The 26,720-nt window shown below is 39.9% G+C and overlaps 1 protein-coding gene across 1 annotated transcript in view; it reads right to left on the reverse strand.

Annotated features, from left to right (window-relative positions):
* LOC132954992 (ankyrin repeat and fibronectin type-III domain-containing protein 1) overlaps positions 1-26,720 on the reverse strand; it is a 153,718-nt gene that overhangs the window by 36,789 nt on the left and 90,209 nt on the right. The window contains exons 5-6 of the mRNA XM_061027571.1: positions 21,319-21,359; positions 4,602-4,724 (exon numbers count right to left, since the gene is read on the reverse strand). Coding sequence (XP_060883554.1) covers positions 4,602-4,724; positions 21,319-21,359 — 164 coding nt within the window. The remainder of the gene's footprint in view (positions 1-4,601; positions 4,725-21,318; positions 21,360-26,720) is intronic.

Here is a 26,720-nt window from a genome sequence, read left to right on the forward strand (position 1 = left end):
GGAGGAGTCAGAGGAGAGAAAAGTCTCAGAAAGAAAAGCAGAGAGTGAGTTGAGGCAAAGTAGACATGGTGTGCTCTAAAAGAAGACAGAAGAGACACACTCTTATATGTCCATTCTCCCCACAGGCACTTTAAAAGAAGACTGACATCTCACGATCATTAAATGCTCAACATGTCAAACATAGTACGAGACAATGCACATATGTTTACAGCAAATGTACCAACTCAAATCTGAGGAGGAGGACACAAAATAAATGAACTAAGAGCCCAATAAGATTGAGCCACCAGAATCCTGACACAATCATTCACTGACCAACAACGTGCCAAGTGTCTTCACTTTAGATCAGATCACAAGTTAGACATAATGATGCTCGGGACCTTCGCTTGAAGACATTTTCTGGAACTGAACCCTTTTGAATCCTAATTGAATACCCCTGTTAGAGAGTTGTCAATCATGTCAAATGTCAAATCTCCATCAGTATATCAACTTTTAAAGTTATCTATCAAAGTAGAAGATGGGAAGACTTCAATGTTAAAAGAAAATCGTGGCATAGCATCTGTAGCGTGATGTAACGCATTAGTTTGTAAACCTAAGATATTAAGCTTCAAGTTGAGCACCTGGGCAATCTTTCTCCATCACTTAAAGGACCAGAATGAGCAGATTTAAATGACAGACTGTATACAAAATGTAACATCTCTGTCTCATGGTAGTTCAGTGTCCATCACAGGTAGCCATTCCATTCTGAGGATGAAGGGTTATTTTCTTGTCTGTTTATGTGCAATCTTAATATCACAACAAGTTGATTCTCCCCCTGCTGGACATTAGAAATAATACAGCTTTAAGGCACCTCCTCATTGGCTTCACTTTTGAAACCAGGAGGCTACGTCCACTTCATATTTATAGTTTACAATTGAGCCCCATCCAGTTTGACACACTGTACAACAATTCTGATTTCCAATCACATACATGTGATTAGTGTTTTACCTTATGTAGATTATAAGTTACTACTACAAACTACATATTGGGTCAACATCACCAAATATTGTATCCATGGTAAATGTATATTTTATCAAACTGAAATAGTGTCCTACACTTTGGCTTCAGGCTTTCTTTGTGTCAAAGCTTTTCAGTGTTAAATACATTCTCAAGATGATGTAATTTTAAATCAGACACAGAGCAAAAGTAAGATGTCAGAAAATGGCAGCACAAGCAGGAATCTTTCCCTTTCTTCACTGACCGTATGTTACGATCAGAATTTCTAAAGAGCAAAATTACAGCAATCTCTAACCTCGTTGTTTGTCTGTCTCATTTAATCTGACAGCTCTCAGGCACATAAGAAAGGAAAACTCTAAAGAGGGGATGAAAAAGAAAGAGCTGGGAATATTAAATGAAATTAGAACCAAATGAGGCCAGTGGCAAACTGTCTAAAAGCACTTTACACCCAGGCCTCTTGGGTATTGCCCTCCTTTTCCCCCCCAGACTTTGGTGATTTCTCTGTGCTCTTATTGATTCCCTTTATGCACAGTTCAAATGGATTAGCACTTTGGAACCCCTGCTCCCCCTTACATGCCAAACTCAACACAATGCTAACTAATACAATGTGTGTTTGCTTGTGGATGTGTGTGTGAGCATGAATATCATAGAGTAAATCAGACGTTTCTACCTCTCTTTATGTCTGTGTGCTGGTGTTTGGGTGTGTGTTAGCATATTGATTATTTGAAGGGGAGATTTATTTCCCTTCTGACATTGAAGTTAAGATGTCATCAACTGCACTCTTTAAATTTCCACCTGGTTCAAGTGCTGAATGCTGTAATACAGGGTGATGTTTAAATAGTTATGTATAGAGTTTCCTCTCCAGGCGTACTGCAGGGGAACTGTTCTGGGAAATAAAAACTGCTTGGCCGACATGCGTGGCTGCCTCTCCATTGTACTCAGGGGTTTCGGCAAATGACTGGAACTACCTCACTGTCACCATGAGAGGATATGGAAATAAAGATTTATTTACTGGCACTATGCCGTAGCAGATTCAATGTCTTTTTATAACCCAAGTGTGGACTGTACTTGATGTCTCCTGTGTCCAATAAGTGAACAGGAAACAATGCAGCAAATATACACATCAGGACAGGAGACCTATGTTTAGTTGAGTGAATTACTTTAGATAGTGAAATAATGTTTGCATAATGCAGAATTCCCTTTATATCAGCTGCAGAGTGTGGAACAGCTAAATAGGTTCACAAACGTCTTTTAGATAAGTAGAAGCTAATACTGATTTTATTCTATATGCTCTTAATAGAAATCTCAAAAGGCTACCATTTTTCCCAATGACGTCACAAATGTACATTGTAATTTCAATACTGATTGGTTCTGGGACCAAACCGTGTCTTAGCAAGAAGCAAAAACTCTCCAATTTCCCATTTATTACTCCCACCCTCCCCCTCCTCCTACGTTTTCTCCACTCATACCCTAGAGGCCATTTACTTTGATTACTAATAACAATAACACTGCCATTTTCTTTTATTATCGCACTCCCACAAGGCCCTGCCAGCTCTTACAAACTTTGATAAAGCTACAAAACACCTCCTGTTTCAAGCTTGTATATGGGCTGCCTTGGCTCTGAATTCCCTTAATAGACCCAGTTTGTTTGGGTATCTGACGGAAATCGGCATAAACGGCAGCGGCCCGCTTAATAGAAAGCTAAGTGTTAAGTCACCTGAGAGTGCTTTATTTCTGAGCACTGCTGGGAAGTTCCCAGACATATTGGTTGATAACCTCACATTTCCACATTTCACTTTCATTAAAGGCATAAACATGCCAGTGAGAGATTTCTTTAACTGCCTTTCAGCCTCTGTCTCATGGCACAGAACACATAATACAATTTGAATGGATAAAGATTGGGAAAACAGATCAAATTGGAAAGTTTTTTTTAAAAAGATAAAACATGTTAGATAACATATTTTTAATTAGGGCTCTGTTATTTGTTAAACTGTTCAGTGGGAGAAATATTCATAGCATACCATACTACTATCGAGTTAACCCTGCAACGTTTACCCCAACACTGAGCTGGGCCTCAATGCATAATAAAAATGAAAGCAAAATGATTAAAGCACTCCCCAAATAGGACTAAAGGAAGTACTTTCAATGTACAACAATTCCAAAAATGCAACTGACTCAAGGGATTTTTTCAATAGATGCTAGTTTGTAGCAGGAAAACATGTGTTTGACCGCCTTGATGACTGTGCATTCCAGAGGAGCTGCACTGGTCTTGTCAGAAGCCGGACCAACCTTGTTTCACCTCCCAGCATCATGACTTAGCCCCCAACCTTGAATCTCTCCTCCAGGGGTCCCTTGTTTATTATGTCACAAAAGACCAGTCACACTTCCCAAACAGTGGCTCGCCGCCGGAGCAAGTCAGAATCAAGCTGTAGTCGAGCCCCTCCTCATTCCTCTTGTAAATGAGCATGTCCAATCTACCCACTGCGTTTCATTAAAACCAGACTACATCAATCAGGGCCTGAACTTTAAAGGCCAGGTCCCCTCTCCGGCAACATTGAGGAAAACACGAAGCCGTAAAGTGAAGGACCTCACACTGCACATTACACTCCAAATGCTCATACACTTAACACCACATTTCTGCTGGCAGACCACACAACGCAACATTAGTCCAAGACCACACAGTAGGTCTCGTAAGGCCGACAAAAGACCTTGTAAGACCTCACACTGGGTGTTAGCATGATTAGATGGGACCTCAGAGAATCCCACACCTGTAACTCCAGAAACCGCAAAATAACTCTACTAAACAGCTACTGTAGTCCCTGTGCAGCAATTAGAAACCTGGAAACTGTTTCAAACCCATGACTGGTTGGACATTTTTACTTGACTAAATTAAGTGCAAAGGAAGTGTAAGATCCGCTTTAATCCAGGTCTATTTTCCCACAAGTGAGAGAAGTATAACAGAAGAGCCAAGACTACATAGCAGGAAGCTCAAGGGGGATGCCAGATGGACGGACGCACAGCAGGATGGATGGGGAGATAAAGTAGTAGAGGCTAAGCAAAAAGAGGGGAGACTGGGAAGAAGTCCCATGGGTGGGGACTGGGAAGGCAGCCCTCGTGATGGAAAGCTTTCAAACTCCTTTCATCAGCTGCCTGAGGACTGGAGCTTTACAAAAGCAAGATGAGCCGGCGCCACTGGAGCTGCTTGGCGCTCTTCAACAAAACCCAGACCCAGAGACAGAGCACATCCTATCACCACTCAGCCCACGCCCCAAACACCAGCCCCCAATCCTCCTCAACCTCTCTCTTGAGTTTGTACAGACACAACATAGCAAGAAGACCTGGCAGTTGTATCTCTTTTGCTAAGTGTCACTTTTTGGATTTCAAGTATGATTGTCAAAATATTCTCCAAATGGTGTTTAAAGAAAGTTCATCGGTCTTATTTAATTATAATCTTCATAGTTTGAGAAAAGCCTGAAAGAATGGGTCTCAAGTACGTGTGCTGCCACCGCTTCATGACATTTCTCACGAGGAAGTAGTAGAGCAAAGAACCTTCAGTTTTTAGAGATCATGAGAGATGAAACAGAGTATGAGATGGTCTTTTGTCCTACCAGTCCACACTCAAGGAGCGTCTCCTGTAGGATGAGGGTCTGTCTGACGTAGTCTTCTCTGCCTTTGCCACACGCTCTTTGAGGGAGAGGCGATGAGTGAATTTGTAGATCCCCGTCTCTGACCTAAAAGGTAGAAGAAGAATATATAGTTCAGGATAACACTGATGCCTGGCTTCAATTTTGATTTCCCATATGATTTCAATATACATTATACAGATATTACTTATTATGCATTATTTAAAGTTTACCCTGATAATATTGTCCCTGATAACTGTCTATAATATCCATCTTTATACAGATGATACTATTCTATTCACTTCTATTCTGTATTGTTTTTCTAACAATGTGCTATCTGACATCTTCTATCTGTGTAACCCATGACAAGTGGATCCTACCAAAACTGGTCTACTTAAAGTCTATTGCTTAAAGTACTGTGACTTTAATATGACCTTGAAAATTAGCTTCTAGCTTTACAATCCCAAAAGGAGGAATTATTGACAACACACTCACAAGATTGTCAATCTCATTTCTGGTTATCAAGTCCAGATCTCAAACCACTTTACCTCAGTGTTTATTGTTTTCAGTGGGTGTTGTCTTTTTTTGGTTTGTTTTAATTCGGCATTTCTCTGCATCTCTGACATTACTGCAAATGAGGGATACGTCATTGAATTTAGAGGCTTAAATAAAGGATTGAATGAACATTTTTGAGTAATAGTTTAGGAGAAGTGAACATCCAATTGGAATGAAAGTGGCTAGACATGGCAGTTCACTACTTCCAGCTAACACATAGAGGGACTGATATTTATCATCTATGTTAAGGTAGAACTTTTATGTGAAAAATAATGTATGAACATCAATCCATCAGTCAATAAATCTTTATTTGGATAGCGGCAATTCATAACAAATGTTATCTCAAAGCACTTTACAAAAAGAGCCGGTCTGGATCGTACTATCTACTATCTACAAAGACCCAACATTAATCCACCATGAACACAGCACGAAGCAACATTTAGCATAGTTACAGTACTACTGTACTACTACAGTAGTACAGTAGTACTGTAACTAAAAACTGCCTTTAAGAGGCAGAAACATCAAGCAGAACCAGACTCATTCTGAACAGCAATCAGCCGAAACTATGTTGGGGAGAAAAATCGAACATCGATAAATAAAAGTGATTTATGGCTACAATGCGAGAAGTAATTGTAAAAGTTTGTTTGGTATTTGCAGTAAAATGCAAGTATGATGATAGACTGATCATTCTAATAGTAACATTAGCAACAATAATGATGATCAAATGGGTAGGACTGATTCTGTTGATTAGAGAAGTTGAACATTTAGAATAATGATTGTAAAGGTAATGCTGATATTAATAGTTGTGGCTCTTACATTATATTTTCAATATACAAATATTAATTCAAGATTCAGTATTTCAGGAGAGCATTACAGCATTTATTTTACTAAAAACTAAACAGAGTTTAGCAGAAATGTGGACGGAGACATTGATAAACTGTGTTACAATGCTGCTGTTCCCACAGGAAACATTAGGTTTCAGGGAAAGCCGCATACTTCCTGCATCATTTTCTCCAAATCTTTTTCACAGGAAAAAAAAGAAGTCACACACATTTTAATCTCCTCTACTGGGCTGCCAATGTCCCAGCTCAACTTTCTGTTCAAAATTAAAAACAGGAAATGTAATATTTCTTCCTTTCTAGCACGGGACACATTTGATGAGACTCATTGATGAGCATTGCAATATTGCTGTGCTAACAGTGGGGACTAATCAAAATGTAATAATATTCTCTATCCAAGAGCCAGGCTTACAGAGGAACATTTCCACAGCACAGTTTGTCATTTAAATTCTCACAACTAACCAAGCAAAGGGTTATATAAATACAGCCAAAGTGAGTGAATAATGTTAATGTAAGTCAAAGCACTACACAATAAAACCAAAACTATACTATAAAATGCACAGTTTATATCAAATGTCCTGCTGGTCCTGCATGAGCATTTCTTTCTTTAATGACAGAGGATTACATAAAGTGATACCCAAGCATTGTACAGCACTAATCTCACACACATGCTGTTTCCATTCCATTATGAAATGATAAAACGTTCCTAATAATGACTCATATACACTCACACACACACACATAGATCTCCTCTCAACCTGAGCCAAAAAGCATTTTAGTCTCCATGGTGAGCTCAGTTGGAGACAAACTGCAGGGGTGGTTGGATTGAGGGGAGCATGGACTACTGGGGTGCACCCTGCCACTCAAACACAAAGCTTGTTTTTGCCATCACTGTCGTCAGTTTATGTGAGATGCTGAAGAAATAACAGCTCACATAAGGCTTCAATAAAACAGGACTGATGAAATCGTACACAATAGTTCATGCTGTTAACTTTGATTACTGAACAGTGACATGGATGAATGGCAGTGTGGTGATGCGTCCAGATAGGCCTAATTCAATTGCCGCATTGGCAAAATGTCACATGCTCTTTTTTTGGCATCCAAATAAATGAGGAATCCATACGTTCTTGACAAGTAGATGGCTTCCTGTCAAATCTATTTCTTATGCAAGAGCCAGAAAAGATTTAGGAGACTGTTTACTCAAAAAGATGCAACCAGATCAATACCTTTATTGAACCATTAAAATTCAAAAATTGCTGTAGGGTGGAAAAAGACCACTGTGACTATGGAAAATAAAATGAAACCCTTTTAAAGGTTACAAATCTGTGCCAACTCGGCTTTCTGCTACCTCACTCAAAGCATCCTGTACTCTTTTTTTCACTAATTTAATATAAATGTCTTGTAATAACATTGAATCATTGCCAAAATGGTATTAATTTTCAGCATCCAGTTCCATGACAGGCATCATAAATGAACACCCTCCGAGCACCAACTCAATAAAAGTAAGAGAAAAAAGTGACGTTTAGAAAAGTACATTTCAATATTAAATAGATCTTCTAAAGAGTGAAAATGGAATCAAAGCTTTGATGTGACGGACTGGAAATAAACCTACATTGCTGCCAAACTTTACTTTGAATACATCTAAGAAAAACTTTATTTTGGTCTGAAAATTGAGGGGAATTATTTATGATTAAAAATAGAAAGCAAATATTATGAAAAAATTAATCACTGCTGATTGATGCATTGTCAAATCACCTCGCCCATAGAGCTGGTCTTGATTTGTTGTTATTCACAGAGACATAAAATGAATCGACCTACGAGTCAGCATTAGGCAGCAGTGGTAAGAAAGAGCTTCCCGGTAAGGCCAGCTGTTTCATTATAAAGACGTTGTCATAACCCGAGCTCCCACTCAAAATGACCTCATGCTCTGGCTTATCTAGTAGAACAACCCCCCGTCCTACCGCCTCCGTTTCCACTCATACACCCTCAACTACTGTTTCCTGACCCTAAGCCAGCTTCTCCAAAGAGTTGGTTGACCTCGTGGACAAAGAGGCATATTTTCCCATATGAATCACACAAATGGGGTGTGGGATTTTGGTCAGACGGCAAAGCAACCCCTAATTGATGGTATTAAGTTGGGAAGGGCTGCTTCTTCTTCAAGGGCTTTTAATTAAATTAGTAGCACTACCATATGCATGCCAGCTACTGCCAACCGTTGATGCTGATGTCCCTTTACATAAAACATAGATTTAACTGAATCTCTGATTCATAAATAGACTCCAGGAATGATTGGTTGGGATCATCATTGGTTGTTGTAATTGCATCGGTTTAAATAGATCTAATGTGTTTGGCCTGTGACCAATAGTTACATTAAGAGTTCCCTGTAAAACTTCAAACAAAGTTTTAGATCAAACGCATGACATGACACGACCATAGGATAATGACTTCAATGCCATGAAAACACACAGGATCATGACTTCAAAGACATGGGGGGCAGTGGACATAGAAGACTCAGGGAATCCCTTTGAGGGGTTTAAAGAAAAAAATGGACATATGAAGCAGGTGGGTCTCTATGGAGGGGATCTACTGGCAACTGGCTGCCTCTTGATTCTCTGAGAGCCTCGACCCTGGCCCCGCCCCCTGCAGCTGTCCATGATAACATCACCACAGCAGGCACACTGTGATGATGCAATCCCCTTAGAGGCCCTCTCAGGATATCCCCGCCGATTATACTCTCATCAGAATTATATTTTGTCTTTCATTTTTCCTGGTGTTGATTACTGTTTAACTAAATCTGTCATTGGATTTGTTGTTTTTTTCTTATTAAACCAAGGCTTGAAGAGGATGCATTAAATCCCTACATAATTAACTGATCCTGAAGCCATGTGATCCTATGCACACACAACCAATGAGACTTGAGTTATAAATTCACCAAGAACGTTTACACATGGAACCAACCAGTGTGTCAGGTTCCTGCTCGGCCTTTAACTTTACTAAACAAACCCAAAACAGATACACCTATATGTGTCATACCCTGACATCTCACATCTCACACCTCAGTATCTATTGTTCTTAAAGAACATGAACCAAGGCTTATAGATTGTTTTAGACCAGGGAGAATTTGTTAAGTTCATTTTCTCAGCCATCTACAAGACAACAACTCTGTAGTGGGAGCTTTTCTACAGTTCCACTAACTACAGTTCCTAGAGCGTCCACTTAAGGCTGGCTCCAAAACAGTCAATGCCCACTAGACCTCGTGTTAAATTGGATATATGAAATATGAAATATTTGGTGGCTGTGCGTGACAGGTGAATGCTGCTGGCTGTATTCTAGACATCAATATGGTCATATGCATTTAGCTCATATCCCGTTCGTAGAGCTTTAGGGAGCTTCTAGCTTGGCTATCAACTCTTTGAGGCAGGCCCTTAAACCTAAGATTACTATGATGTTTACCCCTTCGAGAAAAATATCACAACTCGTGATTGTTCTGGCAGGCCGTCAACCAACAATCTCGAGGAGCCTAAGAGAGCTCAAGAGTAATGGTAACTGTTCCCTAATATTTTGTTTGTGTTGTTTTTGTTGCAATCCTGCAGTACGAGAGTCCTTTTGTCATCACCGATGGCTTGTGTGGGGATGTGCAGAAAAACTTGACCCACACACATACACACTTAACAATGAACTGTTCATGTGCAGGACAAACTCGTCTAAAGAACTGACTGTTCTTGCATACAGTACATAAAGCTATCGGCTGTGAACTCTGACCCCCACTCACAGATTCAGTAACCCACAGCTATTTGAGAGCAAAGTTAAGACTGCAGGGAATTCTTGTAAAACCACAACAGCTCAAATATGTTTTCAAAGGAGTTACAGGAAGTGGCCTAATTACAGCATTTTTCTAATACTACATTTTAAACATTCATAAATTAGCTCCATTCACCAAGGAGTTAATGATCTGCTTTGTTTTGGTTAAGAACCTACAAAGTTTTTCTTTGTTAAATGACTGATGCTTTATTGGATACATAAACTACATTTCAATTCTAAACAATGTTCAATTCTTATATTAGGAGCTTTACATTTTCTTCTAATGAATGCACTTTGTTTCATATGTTTGATCTCCTGGTTGAATACACGTTTTATATCTATATGTTAGATAATTGGTAAATAATACAACAAGCCTGTTCTACATAGACTTGTAGGTCACACAGAGGCTTTAGTGTGAGACATGTTTATAAAAGGATCCCACAGCAGAACTCTATGCATAACACAATCTATGTGGTCTGTCTGAGGTTGGGCTGCCCTCAACCACAGATCTGACTCCAGATTACTAAGACACAGACACTATAGTGAATCATAAGCAGGACAGACAAACACCTGACCCCATTTCAACAATTATGGCCAATGGCTGCCTCCCTAAAACAACTATTTAGGATTGGAGGGAAAACAGAGCTCTAGGATTTCTTTCATCTCAATCTCCTTCTTTGGCTTCTTCTCTCTGCCAATACAAAGTCTAATACGCCAAATAGAATGTGGGCACTCAACCATAGAACAGATACATGCAAAAGAAATGGATGCAAGCACACATACATGCAAGCACACAGTTTAATTCAGGAACATACCCCTCAATGTGTTTCATTAGGTAAACAAAAAGGCTTTCAGTGGTCCAATCATAAAAGAGTGTAGCCAAGCTATGAACATTGCTAATTAAAATGTGCTCAAAGAAAGCCTTGTTTTCCACTCGCCATCTCCATCAAAACCCATGTCTGTGTGTACGTCTCCCTACGTGGCCCAGGCTGCTTTTATTTCACTTGGACTGGGGACTCACCAATAAAACTCACTGATATTTCTCTAGCTAATGAACTTTCCCCTCATTTGTGATATGTTTGTATTGACTTCTAATCGCTAGTGTGTACAAAAAGAAGCTATTTCGCAGCACTCTTATGCTTTATACCTGAATTGAGTTTGCAGATGATAAAATGAGGTTCAGTTTTCTTATATTAAATGCAGCAAAATGTTACAATGTTCAACTCAAAAAATGTCAACACAAAGCTAATATGTTGATAGAAGAAGTTTCTAGCACCCAATGGTCTAATGGAGAGGAGAGTCACAGCCAGCTCATTTCCTTAACAAGTAAATGCTAACAATAACTCCCTCAGCCTAAAGTGCTAATGAGCTAATCATACAGCTACGCGCCAAAGAAAGGGACTCTGTTATCTACCTACGCACATCTTCTCATATGCTACCCATCCTCCCACAGTTAACAGAGATGTTTCCATCCTGGCTCTTTTCCCTCCATGGCCTCATTAGGTACATTTCTTAGTCACACTCAACGTTTCATCTTCTTTTATAAAGTATCTCCCTGTTATTACTTTGAGCCCTATTAAGTTTCTTTTTTGTTTAGTTTTTTTTACAAAATTGGCGAGAACAGCCCAGGAATTGCCAAGGAGACAAAATAGAATTCAGCGCCTTTTTTAACTGTAATTGGCTCCCTTTGGTGTTGGGTTTGATACAGTTCCCTGTGTGTCGCCCTCTGCTTTTGATGTGTGGCATAAGGCTGACTCAACACACTGAGACATACCGATGATGGATCTGCAGTCAAATTAATCTTGAATTGAGCTGACAAGCGCATGGCAGCCAGTAAGGTATTAGAGACTGAAGCTGGAGTACCATATTAGGAGGGAGTGGGAAGGCAAGCCGTCCCACAGACAATTTTCACTTTCCACTCACTTTTGGTTGGCTGAGATGAAATAATAAAGTGATTTGCATGAAAATAATCTGGGGTTATTAAATGTCTTATTGGAAAAATGTGGTTACACCAATTTGAACATACTGCCATATTGCAGATCCAGCTGACATAACTAACCTACAGTATTGACTATATTCAAACCTTTCATCTTTCCCTGCTGTCACACTCTGCGTAGTGGGAAGCTCAAAAATTTGACTGCAGTTCCATCATCGGTATATCTCAGTGTGTTGAGTCAGCCTTATGCCACATATCAAAAGCAGAGGGCGACACACAGGGAACTGTATCAAACCCAACACCAAAGGGAGCCAACTGAAGTTAAAAAACTACAGTTATTTACATACCGCTCTTTTCCAGGTTTCAAGTTGTATGATTCAAAAACTGACAAATGTTTAATTCATTGATTGATGAATTTATACAACTGAAAAGACCATGGATGGTGAAAACCTAGAGATGTTTTATAGCCATATGTTAAGATTCAAGATAATCAATCAATCAATCATTATTTGTACAGCACCAATTCATAACAAATGGTATCTGAAGACACTTTACAAAAAGCAGGTAAAAGACCTTACGCATTGCTATATTACAAAGATCCAACGTTAATCCATCATGAGCACAGCCCTAAGCAACATTCCCAGACCATCTGTGCAACAACTCTTAGACAACAGTAAATGTTAGCTTTTAGTATTGTAAAGTAGGAAGTGCCTGAAAACAATATTACCTTTTGTTGCTTAACACATTATAATAGGAAGGCCAAAAGTTAAAGCTTGCCCCATTTCTGAATGCAGAGGCCATCGTCTGATGATGCTATGCTATGAGCAACAGACAACTTTTGGGGGTTTATGCCAACGGCTTACAGCCAAAACATTCTCTACAGTTCATTGTATATGTAAACATGTAGACAAGACACTTTAGTGACAAGAATGGATTTTGCATCAAGAGGGGACATCTTAAAGCAAATTGTCAGTTTCACGTCTTTTATTTGAATTAATTCAAGCTAAATGTCTTCAGGAATCCAGGATTACACTGCAGAAAAAGTTGTCTGCCTTTTTTGTATGCTCACCGCTGTTTTCCTGCATTCAATGAAAGCCTAGCAGACAACATACGGACAACATACAGAAACCAGAACCCTCCTAATACTCAAATTACATTATCGCCTATAGATTCTGTATTTTAATTTTAATGCAGTTATAGTTAACTAATGTTAGCCAAGAGTATCAGCTAACATAGAGTTAGCTAGGATGTAGTTCAATGCTAAAGTTAGCTGTCATCAAGTGGTAGTCTATAGGAGTGATAAAATATGTTGCATTTGAACCTGTCTCTTGAGATTTTCACCAAACCTGAATACAGTCATACAACCTAAACAAAATGTTGAATGATGACATGTAAACTTTGATGACAGTCACCCTGAATCCAAGGTGAGCAGAGGAACTGACTGTGATTTATTAGTGGGCCACAATCCAGGAAAGACATGCAGTAACATAATAATGTTTGAGTGTCTAGGGAGCTGGGCTTATCTGATCGAATCAGACAGCCTTATCGCTGCTGCCAAATATCTACATAAACCTGGTAACGGTCAGCAGTTGCCATACACAACACATAACATCACATGACATTGAAACCCACTAATAATTCCACACAGAATCTCATAATTCTCTGCAGAATCTCCACATAAAACTCCAGCTGGTCTCTGCTAGGACACAGAAAAGCTGATAAAACCTTGTGGAGCCTGGATCTTAACCCCCTGTATCGGTACAGAGTATTGCAGCAATGTTGCTGGTCTGTAAGGGTTAATGGCTCACTTGCTCACTGGCTGACTAGCTAACGGTAGAAAAAATAGTGTGTGTACTCTTTGTGATTCGTAGAAAATATGCTACAGAGAATGAGTCTGACTTACTGATGTGAGTCTATGGTTGCAGATCCATTTGCCAGCTTTAGTTCTAAACAGAGGTTTTTAAAGGCCAGGCCTCACAGAGGTGGACACCCCTCCATTATTGTGTTTATGACCTTGAAGCAGCTCGAAGCATGGACATACACACACACACACACACACAAACACACACACACACACACACACACACACACACACACACACACACACACACACACACACACACACACACACACACACACACACACACACACACACACACACACACACACATAATCACACACGCACAGGGCACCCCACTTTCCCCCATCTACCCACAATTGAGCACGGCGTCTAGATTCCAATCAGGGTTGAGCCAGCAGACTGAGGGGATTATTTATGCTGGAAAGCACAGGGGAACCTCGAGGAGGGAGAGAGTGTGTGTATGTGTGTTTCCTGCATTTTTATACTTGTGAGGAGCAATAGCCTTTCTAACGGAAAGGTTTTGCAGACTCCTAGAAATGTAACATTTTCCAATTATAGAGCTAATTACAATTAGGGATTGGATGTATGGTTTGGTATATGATCATAAGTTTAAGTTTGGAAAAGAGTTATGGATAAGCATTGAGTGTAGACATCCAGTGATGTGTGTGCAGTCAGGTAAACACACTCACATCCAAACACACACAAATACCCCTTTAAGAGAAAGGGGACCAAACTAGTGACCAAATCCATCCTGTGTGGGTCTCCTTAACCTGAAACTATAATGCTCCACATAGGTGAAGAGGTGTATGAGTTACTCAGCAGTTCAAACTCATCTGTTTTTAAATGAAAGGGCTAACAGTAATACAGACATTTTCATAAATTGGGGTGTGGCTAAGTTGACTTGCAGGACGGCGCGTTGTAGCTGTTTGCCAGGAGTTTTCTAATGAGCTAGTTTCTAGATTGATCAAAAATTAAGTGGAGATAACATTTTATGTCCATGTTTTATACAGTCTATGGTAAATCATATTTTAGATTGTGTTTGAGGTTCATGTCATTTTCTGCTAGTCTTACAGTAAAACAAAAGAGGAGGCTTTGGTCATGAACATGACGTGTAAAAATACCCTGCTGAGAACATGTTTTAAGGCTAGGTGAAGGACAATGCTGTAGACTAGTGTGGTAAGAACATTCAAAATGTCTATAGATGACCTGAACATTTTCACCACAGTTGAAATGCTGAGTTAGCTTGTTTGTTCCCTGAGCTGTTTAGCCTTGAAATCACAATTTTGAAGAAACATAAGCCAGAAAGCTGTGAGTATCCAAAGTGTTGAGATGTTTTTAGGAAAGCTGATCAAATCTTGGTGTGTGGTTTCGAAGTGGAGGGAGAGGTTTGGTAAAGGATTCAGTGTGTTGTGCAACGTAAAAGAAAAAACGTCTTTCCCTGAGAATTCCCTCAGCTAATGTGGTTGTGAGGGATGTGTATTTGTATGTTATGTTGATGCATGTTATTGTGTTTGTGTGTGTGTGTGTGTGTGTGTATGAATGCGTACGCATGCTTTTGTGTTTAAAAGCCGAGTGGAAAATGCTATGCACTGCTGCTGTTCAAATTAATCTCTGTCTCTTTTTCCTTTCCTGTGTCCCTCTCTATTTCTCACACACACACACACACACACACACACACACACACACACACACACACACACACACACACACACACACACACACACACACAAACACACACACGCATACACCCTCTCTCTTACACACACACACACACACACACACACACACACACACAAGGCCAAAATACCAAAACAATGGCTGTCTCTGCCTGCTCAGTTCTCTGGTCTGGCAGCCTGCTCTTGGGAAGTTCTCAAACAACCCAACATCACCGCAAGCCAAGCCACATCAAATAAGCAAACGCACACACACACGCAATGCACACACACACACACACACACACACACACACACACACACACACACAATGCACACACACACACACACACACACACACACACACACACAATGCACACACACACACGCACACACACACACACACAATGCACACACACACACACACACACACACAATGCACACACACACACACACACAATGCACACACACACACACAATGCACACACACACACACACACACACAATGCACACACACACACAATGCACACACACACGCACACACACACACACACACAATGCACACACACACACACACACACACAATGCACACACACACACACACACACACACACACACACACACACAATGCACACACACACACACACACACAATGCACACACACACACACACACACACACACACACACACACACACACACACACACACACACACACTGCTCACTTCATATTGGTGATATATTTCTATACAAACTGGATCAACAATTACAGTTACAAATACACTTTGCAGTTGAGTTCTCACACACACCAAAACAAATAGTCGCACACTCAGCTCGTTGGCCCGCTGAGTTAGCGCCCTCTCCCACCACCATTACCGCTATTGTAAATACTCCTCAATATGTATTTACACTTGGATTTCAAACCCCTGGAAAAAAAACCAAGTGAGGAGAAAAAAAGTGTGGAAAAATGAAGGAATGTGTTTCACGTCGGTCAGACTGCGGGAACCCTCAGTCATTATTATCTTTCTGTGACTATTTGCCCTGGATTGTCTCTCTGGGGGATGACACACAAGAGCCATGCAATAAAAGAAAAAGATTTCATCTATTTTTTGGGGAAATACTATTTGAAAAACTTTTTTCAAAACATGTAAGCATTATTTCGACTTCAAACCTGCCACTTATCAGAAAAAAGATTTTTAAGAGACGACTGCAGAAACAATTAGGATTCCGAAACCCATGCAAGAGTCCAAGACTAAAAAAAAAAAAAATCTTAAATGTGTTGTGAATGACAAATACGTGTGGTGGAATTCAAAATCAAATGCAAAAACAAAGAATGCACTGCAAATAAATAAATAAATAAATCAAACACACACAAACCCTTAAAGCAGGAAACTAACCCTGCATATCGAGTCATTACAATGGAAGTGCTCCAGGCCTGAAGGGGGAGCACTAAGTTAAGCAGCTTCATGTGCAAAACACAAATGTACATTCTGTTCAAAAGCTCCCCTTCCCCCCAAAATGATGTAGACACTGGATCATGTTTTATGGAGAAAACATTTCCCCTTTCACTAAAGTTAAAGTAAAGGACAAAAAGCGTTGTTAAAGGGATACTTCACCCATTTGCATTAAGCATTGTATCAGTAGTAAACTGGTAGTATTTTTGAATGGTTGTGCATCCCGCCCTCATTTTCCCCTGAGATGGGAAATCTTTGTATTTCTAAGTCTGAAAAGGAGCTTCCAGTGACGCAAATATTGTCATATTGCGTCACTGGAAGCTGTTGTGGTTAGCAGTCATATTTTAGACCACTGAACTACAGACCAATCACAGATCAGTGGGTTGGAACTCACTCCCAGAATCGAAACTTAACGTCTGCCATATTGCTTGGAAGCTATGCTAACAGGCTCTAACCGTCTCGCGGCTATATTGCTAGCACTGGACGCCGGGGCCGCTACGACACAAGACCGGCCTGTCTGCAGCAACAGTCTCGCTGCTATATTGCTGGGTGCCATAAGGCCTGCCTGTCGGCGGCGGTGAGGACGAGGAGCCCCGGCCGGCTCGAGCTGGGGCGGACTGGTAGTGTCCGTGCTCTCACTGTTTGCCTATGGACACAGACATAGAGTCTGTTTTCTGACAGGAATTTCCAAGATCAATTCTGGAATAAATCTCTGAATCAGATGAGGAAATGGTCTTATGTGTTGAAGTAAATATGTCTGTAAATGTTTTTATTACTATATTTCTACTGCTATACTGTATATTATGGAGAAACTGTAACGATCGAATTTCCCTCTGGGATTAATAAAGAATTTCTGATTCTGAACTAGAGGACCTTAGTGGGAGTGGTCTGCGGTGCTGTGCATTCTGGGATTTGGTGTCTTTCATCCACATGAGCCAAAAATACACTTTCTGCCTTTTCTCGGCCAAGAAGGCACCAACTTCAAAATGTATTTCACAATTCTACTACATATATGACCCAATGTCAATACAGATTGATGTTTCAACGGGTGAAGTATCCCTTTAAGTGAGTCACTGCCGATCAGCTTAGCTGCTGGTAGTTTGCTCAGTTAGCTATCGAGCTAGCAGTACTATTAACTGCATCTGCCAACATCTGCCAACATTTGTTTCATCAAGGCAGCGCCCCCTAGAGGCCTGACAGTCTTTGCCACAAATAGATATGCAATGACTATATTGCAATTGGTTTTCTGGGTTTCCTGTCTTTGAATTGGCTTTAAAAATGAATTTGCAGTGTGTTTTCTGTTTTGCTTTGAGGTTTTTGTTTTTTGTTTGTAGCAAATGTATTTTATTTTCTACTTGTTAAAAAAACATTGTTTCTTGTTTAAGCAAGGTTTGCCTATAAATGCAATTTTTTCCATTCTAATGTTCATTTGAAAATTGCTTGAGCTCTGAAAATAATTGAAGCTCGGTGGCGTTTGCGATATTCCCACTGCTGATGACTGATTTCTTCTTTTTCCCCTCAGTCCCTCTGATGAGACATAGGTGAATGTTTCTGATCAGCACCCTACAAGACTAAGTATATGGAACACTATATTATCATTATTTTTTAAATAAAAATGTTTATGTCATCAACTTCATTTCATGCTTAAAATACAGCAGGGCTATGTCACCTGTACCCATGGCAACAAGCAGCTACTGCTGGGAGGAAAAGTCTTCAGCTGTGGGGAGTGGGGTCTGGGGGGGGAAGGGGGGAGTGAAAGGAATAGCTGACTGTAGATCATCAATAAAGAGGAAAAAAAACATCAGGGTGATGGAGTAGTGGGCTGATGAGACAGTGTTTATATTTCTGCAGGTAAACTGAAGGAAACCTCTTTTTCTAACAGAAGTTATTTTACTGAACAACTGAAAACTTTGCTGAAATAGACTACTAAACCAAACTAAGATGTGTACATTATTGTAGAACACATATCCCCTCTTACTTATCCTAAGTTATTCCAGCTCACACACACCTAAACACACACACACACACACACACACACACACGTATGTCTGCCCCATATGAGAACAATTACACGGCCTGCTCCCGTGAATAAATTAGTCCAATCAAGTTCTCTTTTCCCTGACATCCGTACCTAAATCCTTAGCTCTGTGAAGACAAAGAGCATCCCCCATTCTCCAAGACAACCCCTGTGCCCCAGCCAATCATTATTCCTCCCTTCCTGTACTGTCTGCAACACAGACAGCATGAAAGGAAGGCAAAGCTAAGAATGATTTCCAACATAAAGTGAAATGATGTAGGCTAGGGCAATCTTTGATGTTCTTTAAAAGGCATCTACAGGGTCCATAAAAGCTCTTTGGTCCACAGCTACATTATTGACCAGTGCTGTTTATTTTAATAAACGCATGCATGCTTCCTTATTGGAAACACGTTTTTTTTTTTTCAGGAATCATCTTTGACTCTCAATTTGTTTATCTTTAAATGTAAAAAAAACAAAGAACTGTGAGAACTGTTAGTACCCCTGATTATAAGCCATGAAGAAGATGCCAAACCACTTGTACATGATCCAGTGATTTCCTGCTAAAGCACCGTAAAAGAGTCATCATGGTGCAAATAAAAAAAGAAACAGAAACAGTCAACTGGAGGAACAAATAGAACAAAGAGTCTGTTTTCCATCTATAGGTAAGGAAAAAGACCACTCAAGGTTCAGCATCAGTGAACAATTGAATGAATGATACCTGACTTATTCCTTCATCATGAGGGTTGAACTGCTGGGACTGAAATCAGAAAAACCGTATGACTGATTTATTTATTTTTGTTAACCTATGTGCATCAGGGCTACTAATCATCTAATCGATTGAAAGCAGATCAGACGGCAGAAAAGAGCCGAAACAGCGAGGCATTGATTCAAACAGTCTTATTTGCCCATCATGTTCATTATAATTAGGAAATAGAATCAAATTAAGAAGTGTATGTGTGTGCTTTAACCCTCTGTATATCTTCTTTCTTACTCATTCATATGTTTCTGCTGGCCTGGGGAACACTCTGCTGCTTCCTGCATACAGTTGATGGTATCCTGGCAACAGATGTCGCCACTCTGGCACACACAGTGCTCACCATAAATATAAGACTGTTTAATATAAACACTGAAGCAGAACACTTGACACATGAGATGCATCGGATAAGCAGAGACAAAAAGTGACATTCTGTCTGTGATGCAGCACATGTTCCATACAAGTCTAAAACACTGTACGAGAACAGTCACAGACCACTTACAACCATTATGATGTTTAATAGTAAGAACAATCTCAGTCCACAATTGAAAGGGAGTTTTTTTTTCTTCATCCAGTTGAAATGCAGCTGATGTTTTTAGGACATCACACACACAGATGTCCCACGTCTACACACTCACACAGTCTTGTTTCATAATGTTTAGATAAGTTCTGATACGATACACTTCATTGTCCCCTTGTGGACATTTGTCTTGGACTGAAATTGCTGCACACATTCAGCTGTTCATGTTGCGTACTGCCACTTTAAAGATTTAGGTTGAAGTCCATAGAAATATAGTATTGTATATAGTATAGTGAGTAAACAGGCCTGTTAACCCAAAATAAGGCCTCCTGAAATGTGCAAGAGTGGGACATAAAGAAAGAAATGGAGGACTACATTCATGGACATGTTAAGTAGCTCTGCACACTATGTATGCTGCTCAAGCCGCCTGCTGTGCTGCAGAGAAGAGGAAGACAGGAGAGAGATATAGAGGCATGATAAGCATAGGTGACCATGGCTTTTGTTGCCGGGCAACTAAGGTACACAGGTAATTTAGTTTGATTTAAGTCACCACCTCACTAGTCATTAACTATTTGCCCATTGTCGTTTGTCAGTGATCTGTAGTAAAGCCAATTGTTGACAGTGTTTCTTGCGTTTTCTCACAGAGATTTCAGCGGGGCTTGTATGCACATTTTTTTTCTTTAAAATGTGTTTGTCTTATTATTGGCCCCGACAGTAGGATGTTATTGGCAAGCACAAAATGGTCTAATTAGCAAAGCAGATGTTTACTGAGGACAAATAGCAGCAATGGGACATTTTAATTGCCGCAGACCACATAGAAATACTTCCCACATAAGTATAAAAAAGGTTTAATTCTAAACGCTTGGTTGTCCTCTCATCCATGTCCTCAGCTTTATCCACAAACCCACAGCAGATGTCATATCACTTTCTTCTGCTTTGTTGGAAAAAAAACGTAGCTATATATGTCAGGCTAAGAAGGACTTCACTTTAAATACACACACTTGAGATCACAGGCAGGTAAACACGCAGATGAATCAGGTCAACATCTTGAAAATACTAATCGTTCATGTTGCTTAAAGCATCAAGATTTTCTTTCATTTTCAGCATTTTCTTTCAACATTGTCAAGAAACCATGTTGGCAACATTGATTGGTGGTATTAGATTAATTCATTGGAAGCCCATCTTTTCAAACATGTCTACATTTTTGTTTATTTTCTCAAACACGATAATGGGGAAAGTTAAGTAAAGACAAAAAAAGTAATAGTAAAAGGAGGCATGGGCTGATGTGGGAAGGTATATTATGGATGGGACTTACCTCTTATTCGGATTCTCCCTCCGATCAGCTGAGCCCAGACTCTGCAAATAAGAAAAGAAACAGACATGAAAATCAACATCAGAGACTGGAAAAATGATGGTTCTCCGTCCTTAAGTAATCATAGAAAGCACTCAGCTAGATGCAGTAAAAACATAAAGGGAATCAAAGGTATAATTCTACACATAGAACAGCAATTATATGCTGATGTTATTGCAAATTTCATAGTTCTGCAAAAACATGCTGTTCTAAATCAAAGCATCCCAAAGTAAATGAACCCAGAGGAAGTGATACCCTGCTTTCTCCCCTAATTGAGTTTGGTTTATTACAGTCAAGGTGACCAGCAGTTAACGCTTGTCTCATCCTCCCACTAATCTGGACTTTAATTTACCTTTAAGGCAACACCATTCAAAAGATCAATGGCACCATGTAAGAGAAAATGACATGGATAATGGCCTTGTCTCCAGTGACAATCATTATCTCCCTGGCTATAATTACAAACACTGATCCAGTGGATGTACTCTGTGCACTTATTAAAACCTGACATTTGTGTGCATGTAGGTTTTGTAGCAGAAACAGCTTTGTGAGAGGATGATAAAGTCAACTGAGCTCACAAATCCCCAAGTTTAAAAATAATACTTGAGAGAATATAATGCTCTGCTGGGCTCAACGGGGGATGTCTGAGACATCCCTCTGGCAGAGTCAACTTATTAGGCACACACACACACTTTCAAAAATACACACTTCTACACAAAGGTACACACAAGTATCCCGCTGCTGTCCACATTTCCTATAGCTTTCAGCACTAACACGTGCTCAGACTGGCAGGAGAGCACAAACAAGGCACACACACCCACTCTGTACGGAGCTGGAACCTCCAGGGCTGAGAAATGAAGGCAATGTGAATGTGCCAAAAACTGCATTTTCTCTAGTGGCCATATTAGGATGGCTTCAAAAGTGAATCGATCCCTATTGGGCCCATATTAAAAAGCCAAACTTTAACATGTTTACAAAAATGAAAAAAAAAGTTGTATGTTAATTTCTCTTAACAGTTTTATTGGGACTCACCTTATATTATATAACTTAGAGTGAAAGAGGGAAGATGCCAGGTTTGCTGCTACGTAGGTGTCAACAAAGCTAAATCAGTCACTGACGTGTTTGATGCGTTTTGGGATTTTTCCATCAGACAAATCTTTGGGCCAGCTCTGTAGATTGTTGAACTAACAAACTAATGGACCATCGAAGAAGACTGCTCCAGCTTTTTCAGTGAATTAAAATCTAGTTCATTAATATTTTAAAGTGAGCATGTTTGTTAGCTAATTCAGTAGTAGTCACTCATTGATTTAGTTGTGGTGACCAGTACATGGGAGTCAGAATTGTTATTGGCTTTCCTCACCAGAGGTACAGGCAAGTGAGCGGCCCTCTTATCTTCCACAGTCTTAAATTATTCTGGTACCTATCTCATTAACCAGCTGATGAAGAAGCCAAGGGCAAAGACTGTAGCTTGGATAATTGCCGTTTGCCCTCGCTCCATCCATCGACACACTCTCATCCAAATATGGTAACTTCTGTCTCCAGAAAACCAGTATGGCAGTGGCAAAATGCCAAAATTAAGTATTTAAAAACACAGACAACAGGGTTAGCTCACTTGGTAGGGCAGGTGTCCCATGTTGAGAGGCTACAGTCCATGCCACACTGGTTGCTGGTTTCGACTGGTGATCAGCAACCATTTGGTGCATTTTATTCCCCTTCTCTTTCCCACATTCCATATCTCTCTTCAGCTGTCTTTTCAAAAAGGCAATAGTCCAAAACAATTATCTTAAAAAAAACCAAAAAAAAACGAAGTCGACAAACCAATGCTGACACCATGGTGGATGCTACAATTATTAATACAGTAACTGCTCAACAGGTATGAACATGCATACGTATGGACTGAAATGTTGCTGCTCTTCAGCATTCTCATACTTGGAAAGTGGTGATTCATGCTCATTATCCCCGCCATGTTTCATCAACAGAAGCCATAGGATTCATTGAAGCATCGGAACCCTTTGATAAGCCCATCTCTTCAGTCAATTGACAATATAATCGGCTTGTTACTCAGTGTAGTCAATTGCACTTGCCAGTAAACCACATCCAGGGTGAATACTTGTGCAGAGGTGGTGACAGGTTGACTCACTTCCCCTAACAATGTAACCTACTCTGAAAATATAAAAATAGGTGATAGTCATACTGAAACAACATTGGTGAATAATAGGTAAGAGGCGTAAAAGGGTTTAAATCTTGAAAATACTGTAAATCTCAAACTGAACATCAGAGGAATCAGATTTTTTTGTGTGCATGTGTGGGCTTTTATGTGAGCAGTTTGATGACATTTTGACCAGCAAGTGACTCCTTCTTTTTGAACATGTGTGTATGTGTGTGTGTGTGTGTGTGTGTGTGTGTGTGTGTGTGTGTGTGTGTGTGTGTGTGTGTGTGTGCTTTTATGAGTGCAGTGCAGTGACATTTTGACTTCACTCTGCCTACGTGTCTGCATATGAGCTTCATCCACCTGGCGGGCACAGGAGAGGCCATACAGAGTGACTGACATTTCAACTCCCAGCTTCCCCACAGTGGGGCTCAGGTAGTGCCACTCTGCCATAGGGAGGAGGACAGGTGGGTGTCCTGCTTTTGAAAATAGGTCTGTGGGGGGTGAAGGAACACTATTATAGATCCTGCTCTCTCTGAATGAATTACTACATCAGAGTATGAATAGGCAGACTCAGAATAATGACTTAAAGGCAGAAACTATTGCCCACTATTACAGAATTAAACACATTAGCAGTATTGCAAGGCATTGTGATAACCTTATATTCATATTTTTCCCTTCATGATTTGAATAGACATTCTATTTCTGGTTCATAGTGCACCTGAGTTTCATTCTTTTATCACTGAACCTTGAGCAAATACTGCCACTGTCCCTATTGCCTTTTGAAAAGTGGGGCTTCACAATTCAAGCATAGTTTAGGAACTACTAAGATCTATTTAGGTATCCACAATAAAACAAATATGTACTTTTATCTGTGATTTGAGTCACCACATCCTGGATGCTGAATAGAATTTATTTTGAATAACCTGACATTTGTGACCAATTGAAACAAACAACTTAAATGATGAAAAACAAATATGCAAAAACACCCTTTAATAGATTGAATCATTGATCAAACAGCCTACCTTCTGTAGACATGATGACCCATTAATACATCTAGTTTAATGATAATTTACCTGTGTAACCTCTACTTCTGCTGTGCCAACAGAAAACATTACAAATCATCATATAAAAATATTAGCAACATTTCCATCACTTAAACTGCTCACACAAAACCTTCTCCTCCCAGTGCATGCATTCTATCACTGCGGTAAGCAGTCCTTAAATGCCCTGAGCCAAAAAAAGCATTGACACAATGTAAGTGAGAGATATCCTTCACACCTGAGTCAATTATCCTAATGATACTGGGAGGTATGGGAGACAATTAGCTGGCTTTACTCATCAGGTGAAATAAGTTTTTGCCAATTAAATCAAATCTATGCATCAGGAAAAATGACTAACGACAGTGAAAAGATCACAAAGCGCTTGTATTCATAAATCAGGAATCACTGATTTATTCAGACTTAAAAGGTTCCATCACATTCCAGATTTACCGACAGGCATAAGTTTCCACTTTGACAGTGTACATGTGTTCTGAAACAGGTGCATGAACACACATCTTCACAGCAGGTATAAAAAAAGCGAATTCCTTCACAGTTGTGAAACAACACTGATATCAGAGGTTGTATTCTTTCCGCATGCCTTAAAGCATAATCTGATAAACACTGGTTTTCCTTGAATATTGACTCATGTGCAGACAGATATAAACATGCAGCAACATTACCAAATACTAAAAAACAAACTATCATAGCTGCAAAATACTTTTACTCTGCATCCACTAATTCCTTTACACACGTACCTGTCGAGTTCAACAAGTGAGCTCAGCCGGAGAATGTTACTCCACTCTCCGTCTTCTTATTTTCTCCTGTTGCAAAACACAAAGTCCTGACGGTGTTGTTGCAGCGGTGGCTCTGCTCACCTGTCCAACTTCCACTTCACTTCCTCTGTTCTTTCTCTTCCCTTGCCTATTTTACTCTTTGGATTTCCCTTCTTGCTGTCTAAAGCTGCTGTTCACACAAAGCTGTTTGTGAATCTTTCTCCGATGGTGGCTGCTACCGCCACTGACTTGTTGTACTTTAATTGTGGTTGCTAGGCAATAAGCTTCTCCAATTCTGCACACAGTGAGAAGGAAAGGACAGGAGAGGAGGGGGTAGAAAGTGAGAGAATAGTTGGAAGGGGGGAGGTAGGAGGAAATGCTCATTATAGACACAGTAGCCTGAGGAGAACGATCGGGGGGGAAGGAAGGGAAAGGATTACAGAAGGGGAAGAAGTTGTGCAGATGAGACATGGATGATGGGAAGGAGGAGGGCGTCATGTAGCAGGTGCATATCCATGTTTTATTCTGAGACCACCTTGTGCAACCAAGAGCACATAAGCCAGCAAGACGTCACTCTTAGAGGATTTGCCATAAACACTGAAAGAATTTATATACATGCATTTATTTAGCTTTGCAACATTTACTGCTTGTGCATGAGCTACTTTTGTTTTAGAATATATTTTCTTATCTGGGCTTTTAGCTCATTAACTACAGAAAAACAGACAATACAGCATTGTTTGCTAATTATGTTTGGGGGTAATATTCAGACCAGAGTTAGCAATATATTAACAAATTAGTTTATTATATGTTGGGGTGCTTTGCCACAACTTGCTTGTGCTTATTGTTCAGTCTCAGATGGACGTAAATTTGTACAGCTGAAAAACGGCTAAAATTAGCTATTTTGTGTTTGTGGCTTCAAATGAAGTATGTCTTTTTACTATGAGATGAACTTAAAAGGCTTTCTATGTGATTTTTTGATCCAGCAGATGTCGTCCTTGAGCACCAGCATGAAACCAAAACAACTTGCGGTGCATTGTGGGTTAGCATGCTAATGCTAGCGATCTTTATTATGCTCGTATCTTCACACTGCATGTAAATTTACCTGAAATGAGTGTGATCTATAAACACAGTTAAGCAGTGAGTACAGTATGTTATTCTTCTTTTCTCTAGTCCCTCAATTAAACAAATTTTATACATGAGGGGAGGAGTCAGCCGGCCGTCCCGGCACTATAAACAAACTGAAAATATGACTCGGAAAACTCTGAAAACATCACAGACAGTGGGACTCGGGTGTTACACCCATTGTAGACAGTCATGACTCATAGAGTTATTTTCAGAGGATATACTTGATTTATATTATATTTAAGTGTGAAAAATCGCATATAAAGCCTTTAAATGGAGTAA

This window comes from Labrus mixtus, chromosome 21 (assembly GCF_963584025.1).
Source record: "Labrus mixtus chromosome 21, fLabMix1.1, whole genome shotgun sequence".
In the NCBI taxonomy this organism is placed as follows: domain Eukaryota; kingdom Metazoa; phylum Chordata; class Actinopteri; order Labriformes; family Labridae; genus Labrus; species Labrus mixtus.